We start from the raw sequence: 24,877 nt of genomic DNA on the forward strand, positions 1-24,877 counted from the left end.
GCTAGATCATCTGTTACTGCTACAGATGATGCTTGCCAAGAAGAGACAAGGCAAGAAGTATTAGCACCTCAGAAAACATTAAGACTGGAAAATACTGGTATTTCTGCTAAAGGAGAATTTAAAAGTGACAGTTAACATGAGGTATATTCTTTGTGTCTTGATTGTACTTTGCTAGCAGGTGAGTGAGCCGGGTGTTCTTGTACTCATGGGTTTTATCTTGTCTTTGGCAGCTTGTCCAGTCTCCCCTTTGGACTTGCTGACAGGAGGCTTCTCTGAGGCATTCTGGATCCCAGTAAAAACACTCTCCCAAGAGGTGTGCCACCCCGTCTGGTTTTGCACTCACAGATTTCTTTCTTGTGCTGATCTTGCCATCTCTTTCCATTGAGCTCCAGGTACCGATGCCCCATTCTGAGCCAGGTTTTGCATGCTTCCTTCCAAGACTAATCACTCTTAAATGAGTGAAATTTGTGCTATAAAAGTTGTGAACCATGTTAAGTCCTCATGATGGAGCCACCCCTCCTGTTTGTCCATCTGCCTGTATGTCTGGGCTCATCACCATTTTCCATCTGTGTGCATCACTGATGGAATAGGGCTTTTTGTGGAGGCATCCCAGGCCTGAGTGTGGCACATTGGACTTGAAGCAGGTTCTCGAGGCAGAGTGAGCTCTGTGTGGGATCTGTCTTGGTCTGGTGTCAGTAAGTGCCACCTTCCTGCTAAAGTAGCTGGACAGCATTCCCTAGAAAGGCTTTGGCCCTGTAGAGCAATGACATCAGTGTAGATCATTAATTGGGGATGGTGATCCAACTGGAGCTCTTAGGCAGCAGATGCCTATCCATGCTCAGCATCGCTCAGCCATGAGTTCAGTGGCTCCAGGTGTGTCCCTTGGGCACGTGCCCCTGTCCCTGGGCTGGCACATGGCTTGCAGCTGCACATGTAGTGTGAAATGACTGCTCCTTCTGCTGAATTGGTGTCTTCTGCTTTCTCATTTTAACTCCTGTGCTGTCCCTGGGGAGAGGATCTATTTCTTCCCTTTGGTCCCAGCAGTACCATGGCAAAGAACAGCTTGTTTTTTTTCACTGGCCAGGTGAGGCTCCTCATCTTTTGAGGTATTTTCTCTTAGTGGGGTGTGGGGAAGCATTTTGGCTTCTGTAGCAGCTGGAGCCTCCTCTGGCTTAGTGGGCACAGACCCATAAAGGGAATGTCTCTGCTCAGCATTCCTGGAGTGAGAATTTCAGCAACATTTTGAGAATTAGGGGGAAAAAGGCCTGAAGTTGGGGTGTGTCTCACAGGCTCTGACAATTGCTCCTGCCTCCCTGGAGATGGTTATCAACTTTATGAATCTGCCCAACTCAAACTGCACAAGCCATCTGTTTCTAGGAGAGAGGGAGTCTCATGTTCTAGAGGACACATGATTGTTGAAGAGGCAGGAATCCTTTCATTTGGTAGTTTTACCTTAAAGGATGGCAAAGCCCATCCATGTCTCCATGGATCCATATCTTCAGTCCAGCCTATTGAAACCAGACTCCATGTGTTCATCTACCCACAGGAAAATCTGTTAATACAACACCGGGTAGATGAAAGTTTTACATCAGTCACATACAATGGAAGAATGTCCTGTGCTGGCATCTTCCCTTCCAGGGAGGAGACTGGTAGCAGAGGGCAGGTGGGCAGCATAGAAGTTCTGCAAAGGAGAACAAACCTGTGAATAGTCTAATTTCTTGTCATAATATTTTGTCATAATTATTGCCACTGCCTCTTCCAGCCTTGGACAAGACTGTCCTCGGGGACAAGGTACAAGGAGCATTCAGGAAGGGATGTGCTGGGCCAACAACTGTGGTATTCTGCTGTCTGGCTGCTACAGCTTTTTGTGAGCCAGCTGCTCTTTTTTTATTTTTTTTTAATTTTTTTTCCCTTTTGCATTGATTTGTGGAAATAACAGAACAGGAACTGCAGTGGAATTAGAGGTGGCTTCCACAGATAGCTTTATAAACATATACCTCTTATTTACAGGCCTAGTGTGAGATGTGGGCTCTGTCCTTAGTAAGGAGACCTTCAGGGCTGTCAGCCCTGCACTCTACAGAATACTGTAAGGCTGAGTCCTTGCAGCCAGGCAAGGAAATTATTCCTTCTCCTCTCCCAAGTGTGGCCATTATTTGTGTTAGTGTTAATAATTTGTGTTGTGTTTGCTAAATAACCAAGGTGAGCAACCTTCCTGGCCTTGGGAGTTGCATTCCAAACCCATCATGTGAGTGGGGCCTGAAGACAACATCACCACCAGAAAGGATGGGAAGAGAAGGAATTGCAGGAAAATGCTGCAAGCAGAAGATGACAGTACATTTCCAATGGCAGAGGGGGTCTGGGTGAGCAGCCAGGCTCTGCTGAGGGCAAGCAGTGCTTTGCTGGGTCCTATACCCATGGTGGCGTTTTCGGTCCCCCAGCAAAGAAACTCCACATTTGTACAGCTCCAAAAACAACTCCTTGGGTGTTTTCCCCATGGAGAGGTTCACTTTGCTCATAAAAAAATCACTGCCTGAAGAAAGGCAAGCTGTCTACCTTACCATCTGACACAGTGAAGCAGGAGCATTGGGAATGAAGGAAGAGGAAAGCTTGGAGCTTGGGCTGCCATGAAGAATGCCTGCCACTTCCTCAGCTGGGATGTTCTCTGGGCTGACCTGCAGAGGGTTTGGATGATGGATATGCTCTTTTCCCACACTACAGCTGGGAGTGGGACTAGATGCTTATTCAGCCTCCATGGACAGAGCCTGTTGGGAATGTCAGGCTGCTGAGATCTGCAAAGCCCCCAGAGGCACACGGCCTCCTCCGAAACCCAAGGCAGGACCCTGGGGCAAGATGGATCTCAGCTCAGCACTTTGTGTGGCTGGTGGAAGCAGCGGCAGGAAGGCACAAGCCCCCTCCCACCCCAGAACGTCTCAGCACCCCTGAGATGTCTTCCATCGTGAAAAATGTCAATGATATTAAAAAGATTATATATATATCCATAATACTTGAAGGGCTGTCAGTGATTAAAATGGAAGGCAGAGGCCGAGAGAGAGGGGGTGGCATTGAAATGATCGAGAGACATGATTTATTTTGTCATGTCATCTGATGCCTCTCTCTCTTCCCCCAGCCAGGCTCCGGGAGCTGTTCAGAGCAGGGGAAGAACCCGCTCCAAATTTAGATTCTAGCAAAAGGAAAAAAAAATTAACCCAAATTGCGAGCGTGGCCTTGGGTAGCAGAGGGGGACCTGAGTGGTGGGGAGGGTCGGCATCCCTCGGAGCTTCTTCCGCGCCTGGGGACGTGGATTTCTGTCTAAAAATAATGAGGGGGAAGGAAAAAAAAAAAAAAAAAAGGAATACAGGCAGGCAGGCGGCAGCGAGCAGCGCCTGGCTGGCTGCCAGAGAAGGGGCAGTGACTGAGCATTTACAGCATCCCCGCCTCCCGCATGCGGCGGAGCTGGGGCTCGGCGCCGCATCCCCCGCGGCCGGTACCGCACCGCGCTGCGCCGCACCGCACCGGGGGCGGGCCTGAGTGCCTCTGCCGATGCCCGGGCGGCCCCAAAGGGGTTAAGCCGGGACCTGCCGCCGGGACCTGCCCAGCCAGCCCGGCAACTCGGCGGCGCGCAGCAGGAGCGAGCGGCTGCGGCCGCCTCCAGCCCGCGCTCACCGGCGGCGGCGGCAGCACCGCGCAGGTAACTGGGGCTGCGCGCTCCTGGCACCGCGCTGCCGTGCGGGGGGAGGAGGAGGAAGGTTCTGGACGCTGGAGCATCGCAGGCTGCGGGGGATGCCGAGCCCCGGCGGGCAGCTCGGTGCTGGGATGCCTCCTGGGCCAGGCTCGGGCCCCCGCTGCGGCTGCGGGAGCGGGAGCCGGGCGGGTGCGCGAGCCGGCGGCGCGGCGGAGGGCGCTGCGCAGCCGTTCTCTGCTGCTTCCCCCATGGCGGTCGCTGCTCCTCTCAGCCCTGCACCTGATTAAGGATGGAGCTGTAAATCCCCGTCCCGGCCCCCCTCCCCTCGCCGGCCCCTTTTGCCCCCCCCGCATCCCCCCCATCCCTACCGCTCCCCCTGCAGGCCGTTCCTCCTCGCCCCCCGCCGCTCCCGCGCCGCCCCCGCAGCCCCCTGCGCCGGCCCGTGGGCGATGGGGACCTAGCCCCGCAGGCGTGTCCTTCTCCCACCTGGCCACTCTTGGTCAAGGTCACTGCAGTAATTCCATATGAGCTTCTGGGTGCTGCCGCCTTATCTCCCACACGGCTTCTGTTTCACTCCCTTTATATTCCAGGGACGTGGGGGGGGTGGGGGGGGGGGGGAGATATTGTGTTTGATAAACCCGCAGCTCTAAACCCCGCTGGCAGCTCCAGCCCTGATTACGTTCCTCTCATCCCTGCCCCAGCCCATGCTTCCCATCTCTTTCCATTCGGACTTCCCAGGCCATCTCATGGTGGGCAAAGTCCAGCTGGGATCAGGTTTCTGGCCAGGATGAGCAATGCTGGGAGCCTGTCACTGGACCTTGGGGTTTGTCCAACTAGGAAACCTGTTGGAGGCAGAAGGAACCATCCTGCCTCCTCCTCGGACTGCCAGTGTGCTTGCTGGTGCTTTCCAGGCTGGTGACACCTTTGGAGAATGTGACTTTATCTCCACCTGGGTGTTAGTGGAAAGCAAAGCATGGAGCCAAGTCCTGGAGGACGTTGCTGTGTTGCTGCCCTTGTCCTGGAGGCGTTTCCGTGCCAGGTGGGCAGTGGCCTAGCCAACTGCACCATGGGCTCTCCCGGCAGGATCCAAAGTCTGCGCTGACAGGCTGCATTGCAAAAGTGAATCGGTGCAGGGATCCAACTCAAGAGAAACTTCGTCTGCCCACGAGCATGGTGGTGCCAGGCTCCTCTCTGACTCATGGGAGATGTTGCTAGCAGAACTGTGGGGTGCCTGGCTGCTGGCCCACAGGAGCAGGAGGTGCTGGACTGGTTGCGCGGGTTGTGTGGGACCGTGGTGGGTGCTGTGCATGGCCTGTGGGCACATCAGCATGGCCCTGGCCCAGCTTCAATGGTATCCTGAGCTGGGAAAGGGCTGGATATGGTGCAGTAGCTGCAGTCCAGGGAGGTACTGGAACTCGAGGTGGGTGATGAAATGGACACTGATAACCGGTGTCTGCAGACTGCTGTGTGTGGGAGATATTTCTCTGCTCACATATGTTATCTTAGATGGGGGAAAAATTGCCAATGAGTTTTGTCACAGCTGCAGTGAGGGCTCTGGGAGCAGCTCAGCTCCCCAGTCCTGTGGTGCAGCCCTGCTGAGGGCAAGGCAGCACCAGGCAGCCTCTGCCTCTCCCTCAGCTTGGCCCTCTGACAAAATGAGGGTGAACAGTGTCTTCTCACCATGCAGGGAGAAGGTGAGGATTTAGGACCAGTATGGAGCAGGGCACAGGGTTGTGATGGACTCATGTGAGGACAGGTCCAGCCTGCCCCACGTCACTGCATCTGTGTCAGTGCGGTGCATCCCAAGGACAGGCATTGCCTGTGGGGAGGTGCCAGGGCAGCTCCTGGCCATGCCAACCCCTGCAGCCCCTGTGTCTAGGCCCAGAGGAGGCTCAACTCAGGGTTTTGGTGAGAGGGGCATTGCATTATCCATCCTGCTGGCTAACCTGGCACTGGCTGTTAGCATCCTGAATTCTCCAGCCTCTCGCGGGAACAAAATTACTGAATTTGCTGGGAAAACCTGCCTGAGCAGCTGCCAGCACTAGTGAGTTATAGGCTCTGACTCTCTGACTCATGATGAGGTTTTGGGTTTGCACGATGCAGCCTTGACAGCACTGAGAGCCTTGGGTTGACAACTGGGACAAGCAGGGCTGCGTGCAGCTGCAGGTAGTGCATCTGGGTGTACAGGGGAACTCCTGACTGCACAAGGGCTGGGAGGGTCTGAAATCAGCTTTGCCAGGACAGTGGAGCTGAGGCAGACAGGATCTGGAGGAGGGAGCTGCCATTTTCAGATGATTACTTTTAGAAGCAGAAGTGCAGGGTAGAATCTCCAAATGTTGCTGAATCCAGAGTCAAAATTTGTGGTGGCTCGGCAATTCTGGGTATCACTTGCCATGCGATTTCTTTTCCTCTTGAGCATCCTGTGTGTCTGAGTTGGTGAGTCGTGGCAGCCTGGCAGGGTGCACCTGATGCCCCTATAATGGTCACATCCACCTTGAGAAATGTCCCTGGTGCCAGCTGAGGACTCTGGGGATGGGTCTTGGTGGTTGGGCTGATGCTGAGATCTCTGTGTCACTGTTCCCTGCTGCAGGCGCTGGTGAGGCTGTGGCCGTGCTCACTCATCCGTTCTCCACTGTTCCTGCCTGCCACCAGCAGGTCTCCAGCATCACACAGCCATGACAACCTCGGCGCTGCGTCGGCAGGTGAAGAACATTGTGCACAACTATTCAGAGGCAGAGATCAAGGTGCGGGAGGCCACCTCCAATGATCCCTGGGGTCCTCCTAGCTCCCTGATGTCAGAGATCGCCGACCTCACCTTCAACACAGTGGCTTTCGCCGAGGTCATGGGCATGATCTGGCGGCGGCTGAATGATAGCGGCAAGAACTGGCGTCACGTCTACAAAGCCCTCACCCTCCTGGACTACCTCATCAAAACTGGCTCCGAGAAGGTGACCCACCAGTGCCGGGAGAACCTCTACACCATCCAGACTCTGAAGGACTTCCAGTATGTGGACCGTGATGGCAAGGACCAGGGCATCAATATCCGGGAGAAGGTGAAGCAGGTGATGTCGCTGCTGAAGGACGAGGAGCGGCTGAAGCAGGAACGGGCGCATGCGCTGCAGACCAAGGAGCGCATGGCCCTGGAGGGCATGGGCAGTGGCAGCCACCAGGTCACCTACGGCCGCCGGGCATCACCCTACGGTGAAGATTACAGCCGGGCACGGGGCTCACCCTCATCATTCAACTGTGAGTGTTACTGGTGGCTCACTCAAGCTCTCTCAGGGGAGGCAGGTGTTGCATTTGGTTTGCACCTGCTTGGTGCCTGTCATTCTTCTGCATCTTTTGGGATGGTGGTGGTGAAGCCCATCCTGCACCACAGGGCAGAGATTTGGCTGGGCCAGTGGTGGACCCCAGCAGCAGTGGCAGCTGGTGGGACTTCCAGCCCTAAACTCATGGCTTGTTTGAGCTAGGGAGCTCTAATGTGTGGCTACATCTCCTGGGGAGCCTGGGCATTGGGACGGAGGCCTGGAAACTGCTGAGGTGCTTCCCAAAATTCCTCAGTCCTGATGCCACTCCTTCCCCTTTTCCTCTTTTATCTCCCAGCATCATCCTCATCCCCACGGTTTGCCTCTGACCTGGAGCAAGCGCGGCCCCAGACGACAGGAGAGGAGGAGCTGCAGCTGCAGCTGGCACTGGCCATGAGTCGGGAAGAGGCAGAGAAGGTAGAGTGGCCCTGCCTGTCCTGGGGCATGAGGCATCTCCCTGTACCTTGCCTTATCTGTGAACACAGTGGGTCGGTTCCCTGGGAAGAGGCAGGATTTTTGGGGGCTGCCTGAGGCTGGTGCATGTACCTGCAACTGTACCAGGCTGCTCGCATTGTGTCTGGCATCCAAAATCACCAGCGGGCAGAGGGAGGCATGGGCTGCCCCTGCACCCTGTTCTCATATTAGAGAGGACAGCACCAGGCTGGGATCTGTCCAGCCTCCCAGACCCCAGGGTGAACTTGGGGGGTCTTCTGGATTTAGCCCAGAGCCCAGCCCCCCCAACCTGGCTGTCCTCCTCTGCCAAGGACTTTTGGTCTAAGCTCCTCCATTCCTCTTGCCTACCCACAGAAGTTTTAGGAGGAAAAGCCTTGCCCAGCAGTTTGTGTGGGTGCAGAGCCAGCAGCATCCCCAGGGCTGGGGGCTCACTGCACACAGGTGCTCCCTCCCACTGTCTGGTCCTTTCAGACTGGGCTAGAAGGAGCACTGGGAAACAGCCCCAAGAGGAATCAAGCAAGTGAGATGTTGTGCCCAGTGTGAAGCCACCTCAGGTTGTCCCTTCTCCTGTCTGCTGGCCTCTTTTCCACCAAGAATGGATTATTTGCTCACCAGCAACTAGCTAGCATGGCATGCATGAGCCTGTGGGTACAGCCAGTACACAAAATCAGAGGGACATAGGGACCAAGGAGCTGCATGGCTGGACCAGTGGGCATCCCCTGAAGCTGGCACCCAGCACCATGAGCTCAGTACTGCCAGGGCAGGGGATGTGCTCTGGAGATGGTGCTTGTGCTGCCAGTCTTTCCTGCCCAATGGAGGCTCTTTTGGAGGCAGAGCAGGGTGTATATCCCAATTTTTGTCCTGGAATTTGAGTATTTATAGCCTACTCACACTGCTCCAATGAGCACTGTAGAAACACTCTCTGGAAAGTGTTGCCTTTTTGTTACAGTCCATCTGGGCTGCACAGTCATGTGCACACATTTAAGGGTGTTGACACACGTACACCTGCATCAGGGTACCCATTCCCAGCCCCCATGAGTCCCCACACTGCTGGAAAAGTGTCATGGGGCAGTGATCAGGGCCACCATGGTGGTACAGGGACAGCCTCTCCCCAAAGTCTGTGCAGGTCTAGGTGTGGGGCTGGCAGGAATCCCAAACTGAGGCTGGTCAGTGTCACAAACTATCTTCCTCGGCAGGCTGCCAGGGCAAGAGGATGCCTTACTCATCTCCTCTCCTTCACCGACTGCATCAGGGTCCCCAAAAACCTCCCAGGGGAGATGCTGACTGCCTAATTTAGGGTCATCCCAGGCTTAATACAGCAGCAGGTGATGGGATCGGGGAAGGAGCTGGGCAGGGACTGTAGGGAACCTGAGCAGGAGCTGGTTAGAGAGCATAGGGACACTGGGCTGGGGGTCTGCAGGCAAGGCCAGCTGGAAGGGCACAGATGCTGTGCAGGCAGGCAAGGAGCCGCTGGAATGGCGGTGGCAAGGAGAGGGACAACATCCAAGCAGTCTTGCGAGCTGAGGGCAAGCTGAAATGTCACCCAATTTCCTCTGTTGCCAGAAGCCACTTCCTCCACTTTCCAGTACAGACGAAGAAAGGCAATTGCAGCTCGCGCTCGCGCTGAGCAAAGAGGAGCACGAGAAGGTACCTGTGTCCTGCAGTCCTGGTGCTCCGCTCTCCTTGCACTTGGTCTTCTCTCTGTGGCACCAGAGCCCAAAACATCACCTCGCTCTGGTGCCCGCTTTGCTTTCGCTGCTCCGGGCTGTCTGCTGAGTGCTCTCCTTGGGGGGGCTCCGCCCTGGAGGAGCTGTCTGCTCAGATGCTGGGACTTTTTGGGTGGCAGCTCCTGTGCTGGGGGTGTCTCCTGGAGAAGGTGCTGTCTGCAGGGTTGCTGAGCTCACGGGCCCCATCCCTTGTCCCCACAGGAAGTGAGGACCTGGCAAGGGGAGAACTCCCTGCAGCAGAGACCTGTGGAGGAGACTCCCCCAGGCAGGGGCGAAGAGCAAGAAGAAGATAAGATGAAGAAAAGCCAGGTACAGCACTGGAGGCTGGGTGGCCACACAGGGGTGATCCTGCAGGTCTGCCCCATGCTCCTCTCACCTCTTTATTCCCTTCCTGTCTGCAGTCCTCTATTCTGGAGCTGGCAGATATATTTGGGCCGGTGCCAGCCCCCTCCAGCCACACATCTGCTGACCCATGGGATATGCCAGGTGAGGACAACTTGCAGGCTGCCAAAATTTGGGACAGTGGCAGAAAGTTGTCCGTTGCCTCTGTTCCTCCCCAGAAGATCAACAGTGAGGACCTCTGCCTTCTTCTCCCTCTGGTGCCTACTCCATTACACTCCTAGGTGGTACTGCTGGAAGCCATGGTCTCCTGGCCACATACCCACCACTCAGCATTCTTCTGTGCTCTGCATTGTTCCCTTCTCCCAGAGTTTCCCTTTTTTTCCAGATATGAAACCCAAAGTGGAGCCAGTGGCCTCTGCCTGGACCGGTGCAGCGGATCCCTGGGTGCCAGTCCCAGACCCCAGTGGGGAGCCCCTCTCCCAGGCGAGCGTCTTATCCCAGCAAACCTCTGCTGGGCCCTGGGACTTTCCCCCCAGCACCACTGCAGCCTCTGACCCCTGGGGGAAGGCACCGATGTCTTCTGGCTTCCCTCCTGCAGACCCCTGGGGAACAGCATCCCCCCCAGCCCCCCAGGGCTCCAGTTCTACACCAGCTTCTGACCCTTGGGCTGCTGTGCCTGAGCAGCCTCCAAACCCTGGTAAGAGGCTCAGTGGACCTTTTGGCTTTGCTGAGGATTGAGGACAGCCTTGACCATCACTACCCTCCTGCAAGTGGGCATCTCTGGGTTCTCCCCCCTTCCTCCTTCAACCAGCTCCCCAAGCACCCCTTCCCTACCCTCCTGACCCTCAGCAGGACCTCTGCTCACCCCTCAGCATCCTGAAGACTTCAAGGAACCTTTAGGCTTTATCTTTGTACAGAATAGGCTGCTTTAATTAACATGGCAGTTAACAGAGCCATCCCATGTGGGAGCCCCACACCCCTCCAACAGTGGGGTGATGCTGTGTTCCATTAGTGATACCTACTTGCTCAACCCAAATGACCCCTGTACACCCTTCCAGGACTAGACAGGACTGTTGCTGGTCGCAGGTTCCATGTTGCAGATGGGGACACAGTTGTAGGAGCAAGCCTGTGTTTCAAAGCTCAGTGTCACTCTCAGTTCCTCCTGGGTGTTTCCTCTAGCCCCGTGCGGGTACTGCATGTGTTGCCCCCAGTTTTGGTCCCTGGTGAGGGTTGCAGAACCTGGTCTGGGGGCCAGTACTTGTACCTGTAGACCTGTCCCCTCCACCTGGCCCTGCTGGGGCTGGGAAAGGGACCTGATTGTTACGGGGTAATGGCTGCGAGCAGTAGGGGTGTCTTGGTCTGCAATGATCCAATGATCTAGCTCATCTAAGCCTTCCCTAGTTCACATTCCTGACTCCCAACCCTATGCCCTGCACTGCATCCCCTCTTCTCTGTCTCCTTGCAGGCAGCCACCCCTGCCTCTCTCCTGCCCTTCCATCTCCTGCCTCCCACCTCCCTGCTTGCTCCCCTCCTTGAGTGTCCCCTCTTCCCCCCAGCTCCAGGGGGGAATGCTTTTGACCCGTTTGCAAAGCCGCCCGAGCCGCCGGAGCAGGAGCCCTCGCAGCCGCCCTCCTCGGCCAAGTCCAGCAGCCCTGTGGGTAAGAGCTGGGAGTGGGCAGGTGGTGACCTGTGCCTGTCTGTGGCAGGGAGGCAGTTCTAGGGCTGGCCAGGTTGTGTGTAGTTGCTTGCTGCTGTGGGGAAATCTTGTTTCCACGGGCACGTGCTGTGGCCTCAGTCTGCCCCATAGCTGAGGGAGCAGCCCAAGTCTCTGCTTGTACCCACGTCCCTAACTCTGCTGTCTCCCATGGTGGCTTGGGGGATACTTGGGCAGCTATGCTGCAGGCTCAGCCCCACTGTGTCATGCTGTGACCTGGGGTGAGATGTGTTGTCAGCCACCCTGTGCAGCGACAAGGGAGAATGCTGTCACCCTTGGTGTCTCCCAGCTGGCTCATGTGTCTCAACTCCCCTCCCTCCATCTCAGAGCCTGACCCCTTTGGCGAGCTGTTCCCCAGCACCAGGCAGGATGGGGCAAAGAGCTTTGACCTTGCCAACCTGGCTGACTCCCTGCCTGAATCCAGCAAGGATCGGAAGGACTGTAAAACCCCCGAGGCCTTCCTTGGCCCTGCCGCCTCCTCCCTGGTCAACCTGGACTCCCTGGTCGCACCTACTCCGGCCTCCAAGACCCGCAACCCCTTTCTCTCAGGTAGGTGCTGCAGGGCTGCTGGCCAGGGGCTTCTCTGCGCTGGGCAGGTGGTGGGTGGGGGAGAAAGAGGAGGAGAAGTGTTGGAAGAGGCCTGGCTGTCCTGACATGTCCCATCTTCTTGCCAGGTCTGAGCACGCCGTCCCCCACCAACCCCTTCAGCCTCTCCGAGCAGCCCAAGCCGACGCTGAACCAGATGCGGACCAGCTCGCCAGTGCCCGGCCTGCCCACTGGCCACCCTGCCAACTCCATGACCTACAGCGCATCCCTGCCGCTGCCCCTCAGCAGCGTCCCCGCTGCCACCGCTGCCCTCCCTGCCTCTGCCAGTGCCTTTCCGCAGGCTGGCACCTTCCCCGAACTCCCCAGCACCTTGCCGCAGCCTTTACTGCCGCTGAGCGGCCCCCCGGCCCCGCCGTCCACACCTGGGGGGCTCAACCCTTTCCTCTGAACCATCTGGACACATGGACATGTGGACCCCCTCCCCAGATGTTACAATCCCTCCGATCTTTCCTTCCACCAAGACTTGGGGGTTTGCTAAGCTGCACGGGAGGGTGCCCCCACGCAGCCCCCTCCCCATGCCCACTATGGGGGGCAGCCAGCATGAGCCCCCGTGCTTGATGGGCAACAGGGGACCGCTTCCCTTGCGAGGGCCAGTGTGGGGGGCTACGGTGGGGCTGGTTGGGGGGCAGCCGGCATGAGCTCCGGTGCTTGACGGGCAGGAGGGAACCCCCTTCCCCTGTGAGGGGCCATGGCGGAGGCCTTACGAAGGGGCTGTGGTGCGGGGGCTCCGCTCCGTGGGCCGGGCGGGTGCACGGAGCCCAATTGCTGGACGGACCCCCGGCGTGGTGGGGCTTTGCCCCAGAACTACGGGGATCTGGGGCAGCGCAGGGCCGGGGGTGGAAGCCGCGGGTCCTCCCACCCCGCGGGGTTCGCCCTCCCTTGGCTGCTTCCCCTCACCCCCGTCCCGCCGCCACCGCCCTCCGCCCGCTGCTGGGCGCCGCTCCAGGGGCGGAGGCAGCGCTGGTTGGGCGCTGCGATGGCGGCGGCGGCGGCGGCTGCGGGAGCCCGTGCGACAATAAACTGCGCTGAGCAATCTAGTGTGCGCCTGTGAGTGCCCCGTGCGACAATAAAGTGCGCTGAGCTACAAGGGTGTGCGGCGCGGGGCGGTAACGGGTGTGGGCCGGTAACGGGGCGGGACCGGGACCAGGAGGGGCGGGGTCCCAGTGGGGGCGAGGCTGCGCCTCAGGGGCGGGGCCGGGCCGGTGACGAAAGAGGGCGGTGACGAAGGAGGGCGGTGACAGCGGGGCCGCGGCCAGGGCCGGTTACGGGCGGGGCTCGGGGAGCCGCCGCCATGTTGGCGGCGTCGCTGCGCTGCGCCCGCAGGTACTGGAGGGGCAGGGGGGCCGGATCCGGCCCTGGGTGCGGTGGCTGCGCGCCCCGCCAGCGCCGCTGCGCCGTCGCCGCGTCCCCGCCACTCCGAGAATCCTCCCCGCACCTCTCCTGTGCTCCCTGCGTTCTCGCTGCAGCGCCCACGTCCCCTGAATTATCCTGCAACGCCTTGTATCCCTTCTGCATCTCCTCTAGATTCTCCCTGCACTTTCCTGAGTCCCTCATATAGCCTTTTCGCACCTGTACCCTTCTCCTGCCTTCCCCGACATCCTCCCCATATCCCTCTTCATCCCCCTGTATCCTCCCTAAATCCTCGCACTATCGCAGCCCCTGCACGACTTCACATATTCTGTACCGGCATTCTGCACCCCTTTCCCACCTCCTGCATCCCAGCCCTGCATCCCTCCTGCATCCCCATACCCAAACCCCGCATCTGTCCAGCAGCAGAGGAGTCTCCCTGGTCCTCTCCTGCCCCTCACTCCCCTCACCATAAAGAGGGCCCCTTGTGCCCCCCCTGCCCACATCCCCCCCATGTGAGGGGCTTTTCCTCTCTGAGGGGTTGTTCTCCTTGGGGACACACAGGTCAAGTCCCGCAGATGCTGCTCCTGCATTTACAGCTGTTGAGTGCGCCCCCAAAGTGTGCTGGTGGGAGGCGGCTCTGGGAATGGCCTTCACCCCACCATGGGTGGGGTGTGCCAAACTGGAGAACAACCTCCTCTGAGCCTCCAGTGAGTGGGAAGGACCAGTGAGTGGGAAGGACTCTTGTGAGTGGGAAGAATGTCCTAGGGGGGTTTGGGGTGGACTGAGCCCCAGCAGAGCTACGTGGGGCTGAGACTGTTTCCCTCGGCATGGGGAGCAGCACCCTGTCCTGGAGCACAGCAGGACCTGGGGTGGTGGTGCTGATGCTCTGGTCTATCATGTCTCTGTCCAGAGGCTGAGCTTTGTTGTGGTAAGCAGGGAACCCCTGATCCTGCTTGGTGTCACAGGTGCACATTTCTAACGGGGATCGCAGCCATGTCCACAGTGGGGACACCCGGCCCCCCCAGCGTCCCTCGTCACACCAACCGTCTGATTAACGAAAAGTCCCCGTACCTCCTGCAGCATGCCCACAACCCCGTAGATTGGTAAGAGCAATGGGGAGCCTTTCCCCTCCCTCCTCCTCCTTCTTCTCTCCTTGTGCCCATGGGGCTGAGGGACTCTTGTCTTCCCCCCACAGGTACCCTTGGGGTCAGGAAGCCTTTGATAAAGCAAAGACAGAAAACAAGCTGATATTCCTGTCAGGTAACCAGAAACAAGACATATTTCACATCCTTACATGTTGGTTGGTCTGTAGATGATCAGATAAGCTGAGCTGCATCCTGAGCTGGTGTGTGAGTAGCCACATAGGTATGGATGACCATCAAGCAAGAGAGGACCACGTGCTGGAGTAGCTCTCTCTGAAAATGGGCTACATGCAGGACCAGAGTCCTTGGCCTGGTTTTAGGATCAAGAGCTGTAAAATTCAGGAGACTTTTCTCCTCCATCTCTTGTCCAGGGAGGCAGCAGCTGTTGCCCGTAGCAAGGGTCCCCATCTCTTAGTGTTCTCCCTATCATGTGTTTCCTGCTCCCTACAAAGGACCATTCCTCACCCATCTGAACTTTTTTGCAGTTGGCTACTCTACCTGCCACTGGTGCCATGTCATGGAGGAGGAGTCCTTTAAGAGCAAGGAGATTGGGGAGATCATGAATGAGCACTTTGTATGCATCAAAGTGGATCGTGAGGAGCGGCCAGATGTGGACAAAGTGTACATGACCTTCGTGCAGGTGAGGGAGGCATGGGCAGGGTCCAGGAGGCTTTGACTAGCTCCCTCAGGGTGTTGTTCTTTGTCATGTTCCTCAGGCAAGCAGAACCAGTATATGGGGTGGTCTGGATGGGTCTCAAGGGTGGACAGAAGCACACATCTCTCTCGAGTGAGGCTCTTGGATGTGCTGGAAGGGCACAGAGCAGGTGCCTCTTGTGTGACCTTGGTGCACATGCATTTTGTCTTTCAGGCCACCAGTGGTGGAGGTGGTTGGCCCATGAGTGTCTGGCTGACCCCAGACCTCAAGCCCTTTGCTGGGGGAACGTATTTCCCTCCTGAGGATGGAGTTCATCGTGTTGGTTTTCGGACTGTGCTTCTCCGGATCGCAGAGCAGGTGTGGGGCAGGAATGGTGTGGCAGACAGGGCTGAACCAAAGGGAGCACAAGGAAATTGGTCTGGGCTTGAAGGATAACTGAGTTGGGAGATTCAGTTGTGAGGAAGAGTAACCCAGAGAACCAGCCAGAGCTTTGGCTTGGTTAGAAGTGGTTTGAGATGATTTGGGGAGGGTGACTGGGAGCTGGAAGTGTAGTTTGGACTGGTGCAAGGCAAGAAGAACTATCTTTTTCCCCTTGCATCTTAGTGGAAGGAGAATAAAGATGCCCTGTTGGAGAGCAGCCAGAGGATTCTGGAAGCATTGCGACACACATCAGAGATCCGTGTGCAGGGCCAGGAGTCACCCCCACCAGCCAAAGAGGTGATGGACACCTGTTTTCAGCAGCTCTCCAGATCCTATGATGAGGACTATGGTGGCTTTTCCAAATCTCCCAAGTTCCCCACCCCAGGTCAGTCTGGTCTCTGCTGCTGAGACCTGCTGTAGGGCAGACAGCACCATGGGGGCAGAGCCTACCCCACAGCCTCCTGTTATCTTCCTGTGTTTCAGTGAATTTGAATTTCCTGTTCACATACTGGGCCCTGCACCAAACAACTCCAGAAGGTGCCCGGGCACTGCAGATGGCTCTGCACACCCTCAAGATGATGGCCCATGGGGGCATCCATGACCACATTGGTCAGGTAGGAGTAAATCTTTGGGGGTAAGCCCCTGTCATGGCCAGGAGGTGTGGTGTGGAGATGTGGGGTAGAGACATCTTCACATGGTCTCTGCAGGGGTTTCACCGCTACTCCACCGACCAGCACTGGCATGTCCCTCACTTTGAGAAGATGCTCTATGACCAGGGGCAGCTGGCAGCCATGTACAGCAGAGCCTTCCAGGTACAGCTTTGGCATCCCTCTGTGTGGCTCCCACTCCTGCAGGCTGCAAGGACTGGCCTAGTTTGGGGAGCAGCTTCAAAGCCTGTTTCCCAAGATACTCCCCATCCCATGGACATGGAGCAATCCAATGCTCCCCTTCATCTCCTGTTGTTTATCCAGAAGTGCTGCACAAACCCCGTGACAGTGTAGCCCCGGGGCTTTGAGCGTAATGGGGGAGGAAACAGCCTTTGGGCTGGTCTTTGCAAGTCAGCAGACAATGCTGCTGCCTCCGACCTCGGTGTAACTCCAGCATTTCTCTCCACTGCCCTTTGTAGATATGCAGTATTCACTGATAGTAGATTTCTGTTGAAGGTCTTACTCTGAATCCATCCCTCATTTAAAATCCTTGGACTTTCAAATGCTCCTTTGCCAATTCTTCAAGTTGAAATCTCTCACCATATCTTGTTGTGTCTCTTGCCCCCTCCCACCCATGTAACACTGATGTCCACCCTGTGTCTCCCATAGATCTCTGGGGATGAATTCTTTGCTGATGTTGTCCGAGACATTCTACTCTACGTCTCACGTGACCTGAGTGACCAGGTAGGCTCTTCCCTTAGCTGAGCCAAAGGGAGGCACTTAGCCTGCCCTGGGATGTGGCTTGTGGTTGTTTTTCCCTCCCTTCCATCCCAACTGATCTCAGTCTGGAGCACTACTGAGGCTCAATAGCCAGACTGCCAGCCTTTCAGTGATGGGGAGCTGGCTGAAAGTGCTGTCCTGGAGCTGGAGGGTCTTTCTGTTGTGCTTTTCCCAGGCAGGAGGTTTCTATAGTGCAGAAGATGCAGACTCCTACCCAACCACCACATCCAGAGAGAAGCGAGAAGGAGCTTTCTGTGTGTGGGCAGCCAAGGAGCTCCGGGCTCTCCTCTCTGATCCTGTTGAGGGGGCCACAGAGGGGACAACCTTGGGAGATGTCTTCATGCACCACTATGGAGTGGAAGAGGCTGGCAACGTGGACCCTGTGAAGGTGAGGGAGAGCAGAGACTTGCCCGGTGTCAGGAGCACTGATGAGGGATCTGCATCCATAGGCACGGAGGGATGGCAGAGCAACCCCAAAACACTCAGAGTCCAACACCTCCCAAGCCTGATGGCATTCCTGGAGCGTGTCTCCCTCTCCCTTCAGGACCCCTATCAGGAGCTGAAGGGAAAGAATGTCCTCATTGTCCGCTGCCCCCCGGAGCTGACGGCAGCCCAATTCGGGCTGGAGCCAGGCCAGCTGAGTGCCCTGCTGCAGGAATGCCAACAGAGACTGTCTTCAGCCCGGGCACAGCGGCCACGGCCACACCTGGACACCAAGATGCTGGCAGCATGGAATGGTGAGAGGCAGCTCTGCTCTGGGTACACATGCCTTGGCTGGACCTCTGCCAGGGCACGGAAGCAACAGGTCCTGCTGAGACTGAGGAGCTCCCACAGAGGCACTGGGTAGGCTGTGATCAGGGGCTGTGTGGAAGCAGCCCCACACCTGCAAGCCTTGGGAGCATCGGGATACTGTTCTGGCTTTATTTCCCTCCCCAGCTGCCAGCAGAGAGCAGCAAAACTTCCCCTGTCTCAGTCCAGCTCTTCTGGCTGGGCTGTGCGGAAGGGGTCTGAGTTGGGGACCTAAGACCCTGGTGGGCACAGAGCCCATCCCTACTGCTGCATGGCTGAGGGATCACAGCACTATGTCTGTCTGGGGGTCCTGCCTCAGGGTCCTGCCTCAGGACCCCCGGCTCTGTTCCCAGCAGTAAATTCTTGAGTGTTTCGGTCTGGAGCTGGCATGGGCTGGAGTTATCCTGCAAACTGGAATAGTCTTGAGCCCTGTATCTGCCCACAAGTGAGGGTTCAGCTCTTGCTGGCCTTACAGTACTCTGCCCGTCTCTTTGGTGACAGTGAGTGACTTCATTAGTGATTGGAACTGAGCAGAAGAGCTAAGACCTGACCTGCTGGCATCAGGGAGGATGAGCTTCACGTTGAGCCTCCTTCAGAGGACTGACAGTAACCCTCTCACTGGTTCCTTGTGTCCCCCCGACCTGTCCTGGTGTCTCTGCCTCTGCAGGGCTGATGATCTCGGGCTTTGCCCAGGCTGGGGCTGCCCTAGCCGAGCAGGGATATGTGAGCAGGGCTGCACAGGCAGCTGCTTTCCTGAGGACACACCTTTTCGACCCAGACAGCGGGAGGCTACTGCGGAGCTGCTATCAGGGCAAGCACAACTTGGTGGAGCAGAGGTGAGTCTTAGAGACTCCACAGACTTGACTGGCCACCTGCAGGTGCTGCCCAGTCCCCCATCTGTCTTCTCTTCCAGGCAGGACTGAACTGAGAGGGAGGGAGGGAGGCTGTTTGTTTTGTATAGCGCTCCAGTGCAGTTTAGGAAGGATTAGTGTCCCCCAGCCAGTGAGGAGGAATTGAAGTCAAAACCTTTCATGTTTCATGCTGGCAAGTGTCTTCCCCTACCTTCTCCTCCTGTAAAGAACCCTGGGGCTGAGTTGTGTGATGGCCACAGCGATTGCTTTGCTTGGCGGCATCTCCTTGGTTATTAGAGACCAGTAAGCAGGGCTTTGCTGGGTTGGAGAACATTTCTAACCTGCTCAGTTTAGAGATTCTGATTTTCCTCCCCTGTCTGCCATTGCAGCGCTGTGCCCATCCAGGGCTTCCTGGAGGACTATGTCTTTGTCATCCAGGCACTCTTTGACCTGTATGAAGCCTCGCTGGAGCAGGGCTGGCTGGAGTGGGCCCTTCATCTCCAGCACATGCAAGACAAGCTCTTCTGGGACCCTAAAGGCTTTGCTTATTTCTCCACTGAGGCCAGCGATCCCTCCCTGCTCCTGCGTCTCAAGGATGGTGAGCTCAGGGACCTGGCACCGTGTTCCATGGACTGTGGTGTGGGAGGACAGGGCTGATTGCAGATGATGGTGAGGCCCTGGGCTGATGGCAGATGTTGTCCTTTGCAGACCAAGATGGAGCAGAGCCCACCCCTAACTCTATCGCTGTCACAAACCTGCTCCGAGCAGCTTGTTACTCTGGTCATATGGACTGGGTGGAAAAAGCCGGCAAGATCTTGGCTGCCTTCTCAGAGAGGTTGCAGAAGATCCCGATAACCCTCCCAGAGATGGTCCGGGCCACCGCTGTCTTCCATCACACCCTCAAACAGGTATGGGCTGGGGCTCAGTGTCCCCTGCAGGACCTGCTGTAGGAAGTGGGGCTGGCAATGGCATGGGTGTGGTCACAGCTCTGTTTTCTTCCTCCTGCCACCCACCCTCCCCCTGGACAGATCATCATCTGTGGGGACCCCCAAGGAGAAGACACCAAAGAGATGCTGCATTGTGTCCACTCTGTCTTCAGCCCAAACAAGGTAGAAGTGCTCCCTGCCTGCCGGCCTTTCCCTGGTCTCTGCTGCCTGCACAGCTGGTGCTTCATCCTTTCTCTCAGTGCAGCTGTTGCACTCATCCTCCCCTGTTCTGCCTCTGTTCTGGGAAGCATCCTGTCCTTTTCATATCTAAGCACAGCCACAGGGCCATGGCTGAGCCCTGCACCCCTCTCCCTGCGCAGAGCACAGGCAGCCTAGCCCAGAAGTAGCTGCAGCAGTGGTTGTTATTGCTGCTGGCTGTTTACACTGCTCTCATCCTGAGCCCAGTGCTTTCCCAAGGGGAAACCTTTCATTCCGATGTGAATGTGTCATGCCTAGGTGGATGTGTCATGTCCTGTGCAGACCCAGTTAGTATCTGGGTCACCTGCTGCCTGGAGACACTCTCGCATCCTTGGAAGGGATGAGGCAGTGCCTCACTCCAATTCTGGGTACCACCAGCTGGAAGAGGCTGGCTTTTCCCAAAGCTCTTCTCCCATTCAGCAGCTGTTGCTGTGTATTGGGGTTCCTGCCTGGCTCTGCTTGTCCTCATCCCTGCTTTGAGATGTATCAGTGCATCCCACAGAGGGCTGGAGTTGTTGACTGCATCTGGAGCTGGCAGGGAAGGGCAGCACAGCAGCTGGTGCCCATCAGCTTTGGTGGGCAGCGTCCCTGCCTTGGGGGATGATGGCTTTGACCTCAGCAAAGCTGTGGAGCTGAGGGAAATAGAACAGGGCTGCAAGTGAGGGGGCTCGGTATTTGGATTGGATTCATCCCCAGCCATTGGGTCCTAGTGCCAGGGACTGGTGTGTTCAATATCAGTATCTGGGGAGCTGAGGCCAAAGCACCACTTTGCCTCTGTAACCCCAGCTAGGATGAACTGGGGAGGGCTGAGCCATCAGCACAGAATCCTCTGCTCTGTACTCTTGTTAGCTCAGCCCACAGGGGTGTCACCCTGACCCTCTGCCTGTGTGCCCAGCGATGTTTAATGTCAGCATTGGAGGAGGAGGGACACATTCCAGGAGCACGAGTGGGGCACACAGCTCTCTGTCCTTCCTCTGCCATCACCCATCCAGCAGCGCTCTTGTTCCATGCAGGTCCCTATTTTGTGTGCGAGGCCTCTATTCCCACACTTGTCCTCTGTCCCTTTGAAGGATTACACTGGGTGACCCAGTTTGCAGGAACAGGAGCCCAGCACCACTGTTAATAACCCTCTGCCCACAGCTGTTCAGCCCTTGGTCCCCTGAGCCCACACTGGCAGTTTTGGGGTCTTGAGCAGAACAAATAGCACAGCCATGTCCTCTTCTTCCCTACAGTCTGGTTCCCTTTTGCAAACCTGGTGACAAGCCTGGCTGGTGGGGATGCTCCTTCCCCAGGGGAGGATCTTTCTCCTCCAAGCTTTTGCATTTCCTGGAGAAGGGAGAAGATGAGGGCTGGGTATTCTGGATGGATATTTCCATGGGGGAGTGAAGCCATGATCATGCTTGCCAGGGCTGCTTGCAGGGGACCTATGCTTTGAGGGGCATGTGAGAGGCTGCAGCTGGAAGCTGGCAGCAGGCAGGGTGGGAGTCCAGCTCTGTTTGCCCCTTGTGTGTTCCTCATATTGTGATGATGGGATGAAGCCAAAGCTGTTCCAGCTTGGGTTTGTTTCTGGAAGAAGAATTGTGGCAGGAGGGAAAAGCTCTCCCCCAGAGGAACATAGCCCTGTGGACACATATTCCCCCCTTCCCCAAGCATGAGTGTGCAGGAGTGGTAGGAGCATGATCTCTGGCAGTAGCAATGGCTCCTTCCCTTGCAGAGGTGATGGGAGGAAGGGGGGAGAATCCTATTTCTCAGAGAGTTGCACTACCTTTGGGAGCAGCCCACTGCCTCCCAACAGCCGTCACTCTTTCCATGCTGCATCACACAGACATGAGCATGCTCCTGTTCCCACCTGCCTCCATCCCCCTCCAGCTGCTCCTCAGATCTCCTTCGCTGCCTCGGGAAGCTGCCCTAAGCAGAGCAGTCCTGGGTCACCTGCTCCAGGGACATGGCTGATTTGGGAACTGCCTTTGCCAGAGTTGGAGGAACATCCCTGTGTCCTCTGTGCTCCCCCTCCCTTTGTGCCAGCAGGGTGCTGGGGGCCAGGCTTGTGTGCAGGAACACAATTAATTAGGTTGTTCCAGTAATTAATTCCTTACAAACCTCACCCTGAAATCCTTGCTGTAACAAGATGCTGATGATAAAATTGCATTGACGTTGTGATTTTAAATGGACCCTGGGTCTGGATTAGCCCTTTGCTTCAGGCAGCTCTTTGGGGATGCAAGTAGGGGTGATGCTGATAGCTGTTCCTGTGGGTGTCCTGGTGCTGGGAGCAGAGAGGGTTGGATCCCTGCTCTGGGGCTGGATCCCAGCTGCTGGTATAGATCCTTGCCCTGTTAATGGTCTTTAGGGTAATTATGAAGGATCCCATTATCTCCTCGGCTGCAGAGCACTCGCCTGCCACTCACCTTCATCCTGGTCCTGTGAGAGGACCTTGGGGAGCTTGTGAGAAAAATAAATAATGAATTTCAGATTGGACATGAATTGGTAATTAATCACTCCTGGAATTAATTCCAGACAAAGGTGAAGGGGGAGGAGATTGAGGCGAGCAGGAGGCAGGCAGGGAGACAGGCTGAGCCAGAGCTGGGTCAAGCAGATGTGGGGTGATGTGGGATAGGACAGGACTGCAGCAGCCACTATCCAGGGCAGGGACTTGGGGATTTGGTGCCCCCCTGGGGACACAAGGGTGTAGGCAGCCCCTGCCAGGCATGAGTGAGGCTGTGTGGGTGTCTCTGGATGTCAGTGCTGGGTCTCCTGCTGGCCCTGCTGTAGAGGATGCTGCGTGCCAGGTGAGCAGTGCCATAATGGGAGATGTGTGTGCTGTGAGAGGCAGCATTTGGTGTCAGCATCCCTTGATGGCATTGGTGTGAGTAGTAGAGACATGCTGCAAGTGTGTCCATGCTCAGCAGACACATGCAGGACTGGGACTGGGGTGGGCAAGGGAGAGCTGTATACTCCAGCAGGAGGATGTTTCCTCTGTGCCTTGGGAAGGGACAGCCTTTTGCTCACCCTTTGCATCTGCATCAGCATGTGGCTGACTGCCAGCTCCTGGCCTTTCTCCTGATTAGCCTGTAAGCCCTGAGGCTTTAAGAAACATTTTCTCTTTCAGAAAAGCTAATTATCCTGGCAGCCCAGTCATCATCTCTGGCTGATGCTGCTGTGTCAGCCGGGAGAGCCCCTGACCCACTGCTCATTGCTGCCTGAGTTTTTCTGGGAAGTGTGGGGAGAGCAGGAAGAACTGGGCTGCAGGTTGGATGGGGCAATGCTGCAGCTGTTTCTGGGGCTGTTCTTTGGCTGGGTAGGTGTCCCCAAGGAGCTGGCTAGGCTGGGATGTTCCAATCCCTATGCTTCATCCTGGCTGCCAAGTGTCCGGTGTGGTTAAGGGAGGCAAAGCTGCCACATCTCCATCATGCTTCTTCCTGCACTGGCATTATAGGGATGTGACCGCTGTGGGACCCTGGCAGAGGGCTGGAGTAGATCCCTTCAGCTCCCCATTCCCTGCCCATTTTGTAAGAGTGTGTGGGGGGACACTGCCAGCCCTCAGCATGTCAATGGGGCAGGAAGGACCAGCTGGCTGCACTCTCTGGCTCTCACAGTTCCTTCTCTGGGCAGGTGCTGATGGTCGCAGATGGAGACAACACTGGGTTCCTCTACCGCCAGCTGCCTTTCCTTGCATCCCTGGAGAGGAAGGATGGGAAAGCCACTGCCTATATCTGCAGCAACTTCACCTGCTCCCTGCCTGTCACCTCTGTCCAGGAGCTGCGTGGGATGCTCAGCCTGTGAGCCCCTCAGTCCTGCTGCCTGTGGGAAGGCAAGAGTGGGACAGGCTGGCATAGGAACATGGGAGAACCCCATAATAGAGGCAACCTGAGGACCATCCCAGATGGTTCCTAGCAGTGCAGTGGGGCTGTGCCCTTCCCCATCTGCAGCAGGTTGGGGTCTGCTTGCACCATTGCTCCAGCAGCGTCTCAGCACAACTGACTGTGGTCCTGAGTGCTGTTTTTGGTATGACCAGGAGACACTCATGGAGGAGCATCTCCTGCCCCTGTATACATGCTTGCTTCTCACCTCTTCTTGCTAAGGAAAAGGAAACCGATTTAAATATAAATCCCAGTGTTAATGGAGAAGTCAGATGGGAAAACTGTTAGGGTTCCTATGGCAACCCAGGGTAACACTGTCAAAAGCACCTGGATGACTTAGGAGTCAAGCGCTCTTAAAAGTGTTACTGGCTACATCAGCTGTGGTATTTTTCCATTACAGGAGATTGTAATATACATTAACTTAATATATAGTGCATGGAAAAAGACTGCTGATTACAACTGATGTAAAGTTTATTCTCTCTTTCCTCCCCTCCTTCCCTCCTTGTCCTCTCTGCTTCCAAATGGTTGAGTAGCAGGTTTTCAGCATCCCTCTGACACCCTGGGCTCCCCCAGCATGGTACCTCACACCCCAGCTGGCTGGATGCTTTCATCTGGCAGCAAAATGGCACTGCCCACTGGCTTTCTAGTGGGTTGTGCCAGGATTTGGGAGTAACTAGCCAGGAGAAATGCCTTTGAAGTCAAATCGGAATTTTGCACTTCATCTGAGTGGAGGGGTTTTGTTTTCTCTCCTCTCTTGGTTTTAAAAGCCTGAAGTGTTTCTGGAAATCCAGCTGAAAATTGCTGGTTTGGCAGATGTGTGCCTACATTCTCCTGGGGTTTTTTTGCCATCTTTTTTTTTTTTTTTTTTAATTTGGGATCTCTGCTGTGGGGATTGATTTGACAACCATCCTCAGAAGTGCTCAGAGTTGGTTGGTGTCTGCTGGGAGAGCATCCTCAGAGAACAGGGCTGGTGCTGAGTGCCTCTGGGGAAGCCCACATAGATGCCATAATGGCAGCTGTCCCCGAGGTGGCACAGGACTAGGGTGACATTTTGGTGCCCACCAGCCCCTTGTGGCACAGACACAGGGTGCTTTTTTCCCATACTGTGTTGCTTGTTGGTGTCTCTGGGAACAGCCCCCAGGCAGAGCTGTGCTGTGAACCTGTGTCAGGATGAATTGGCTTCACTTCTCAGTAAAACAAAACAAAAAAGAATGAGAAGTTCTTTGTGATGACTAACTATTGTTGTGGCACCTCTGTCCTCCCAGTGCCTTTGCCTTGCTGCTGTTCCTGGGTGCTGATGGCCACGTCCTGTGCTTCCCACACTCTGCCTGTCCCTGGAGCCACCCTTGGGCTTTATGGCCTTAGCAGGGGGT

At 56.3% G+C, this 24,877-nt stretch overlaps 2 protein-coding genes across 8 annotated transcripts; both read left to right on the forward strand.

The window, feature by feature from the left end:
* The first annotated feature begins 3,420 nt into the window (after window positions 1-3,420).
* Window positions 3,421-12,866, forward strand: EPN3 (epsin 3). Of its 4 annotated transcripts, none has more exons than XM_053994447.1 (10): window positions 3,422-3,688; window positions 6,273-6,928; window positions 7,286-7,404; window positions 9,004-9,087; window positions 9,369-9,476; window positions 9,569-9,653; window positions 9,895-10,206; window positions 11,066-11,167; window positions 11,551-11,772; window positions 11,898-12,866. In XM_053994447.1, the coding sequence occupies exons 2-10, from the start codon at window positions 6,358-6,360 to the stop codon at window positions 12,215-12,217; spliced, it is 1,923 nt and encodes a 640-aa protein (XP_053850422.1). In that variant the 5' UTR covers window positions 3,422-3,688; window positions 6,273-6,357; the 3' UTR covers window positions 12,218-12,866. The 4 variants fall into 4 exon arrangements, with proteins under 4 accessions (XP_053850425.1, XP_053850422.1, XP_053850424.1 ...); XM_053994448.1 differs by lacking the exon at window positions 3,422-3,688 and adding an exon at window positions 5,081-5,102; XM_053994450.1 differs by lacking the exon at window positions 11,066-11,167 and having other exon boundaries at window positions 3,421-3,688.
* A 185-nt stretch (window positions 12,867-13,051) lies between these two features.
* On the forward strand, window positions 13,052-23,951 carry SPATA20 (spermatogenesis associated 20). Of its 4 annotated transcripts, none has more exons than XM_053994474.1 (16): window positions 13,052-13,152; window positions 14,145-14,282; window positions 14,375-14,439; window positions 14,807-14,961; window positions 15,190-15,333; window positions 15,580-15,781; window positions 15,880-16,010; window positions 16,104-16,208; window positions 16,713-16,787; window positions 16,999-17,211; window positions 17,368-17,560; window positions 18,280-18,448; window positions 18,853-19,061; window positions 19,172-19,371; window positions 19,450-19,572; window positions 23,257-23,951. In XM_053994474.1, exons 1-16 carry the CDS (start codon window positions 13,121-13,123, stop codon window positions 23,425-23,427), a joined length of 2,325 nt encoding a protein of 774 aa, XP_053850449.1. In that variant the 5' UTR covers window positions 13,052-13,120; the 3' UTR covers window positions 23,428-23,951. The 4 variants fall into 4 exon arrangements, with proteins under 4 accessions (XP_053850449.1, XP_053850451.1, XP_053850448.1 ...); XM_053994476.1 differs by having other exon boundaries at window positions 19,492-19,572; XM_053994473.1 differs by lacking the exon at window positions 13,052-13,152 and adding an exon at window positions 13,223-13,886.
* The last annotated feature ends 926 nt before the right edge of the window (window positions 23,952-24,877 follow it).

The sequence above is a fragment of the Vidua macroura genome, chromosome 19 (genome assembly GCF_024509145.1).
Source record: "Vidua macroura isolate BioBank_ID:100142 chromosome 19, ASM2450914v1, whole genome shotgun sequence".
NCBI classification, from domain to species: domain Eukaryota; kingdom Metazoa; phylum Chordata; class Aves; order Passeriformes; family Viduidae; genus Vidua; species Vidua macroura.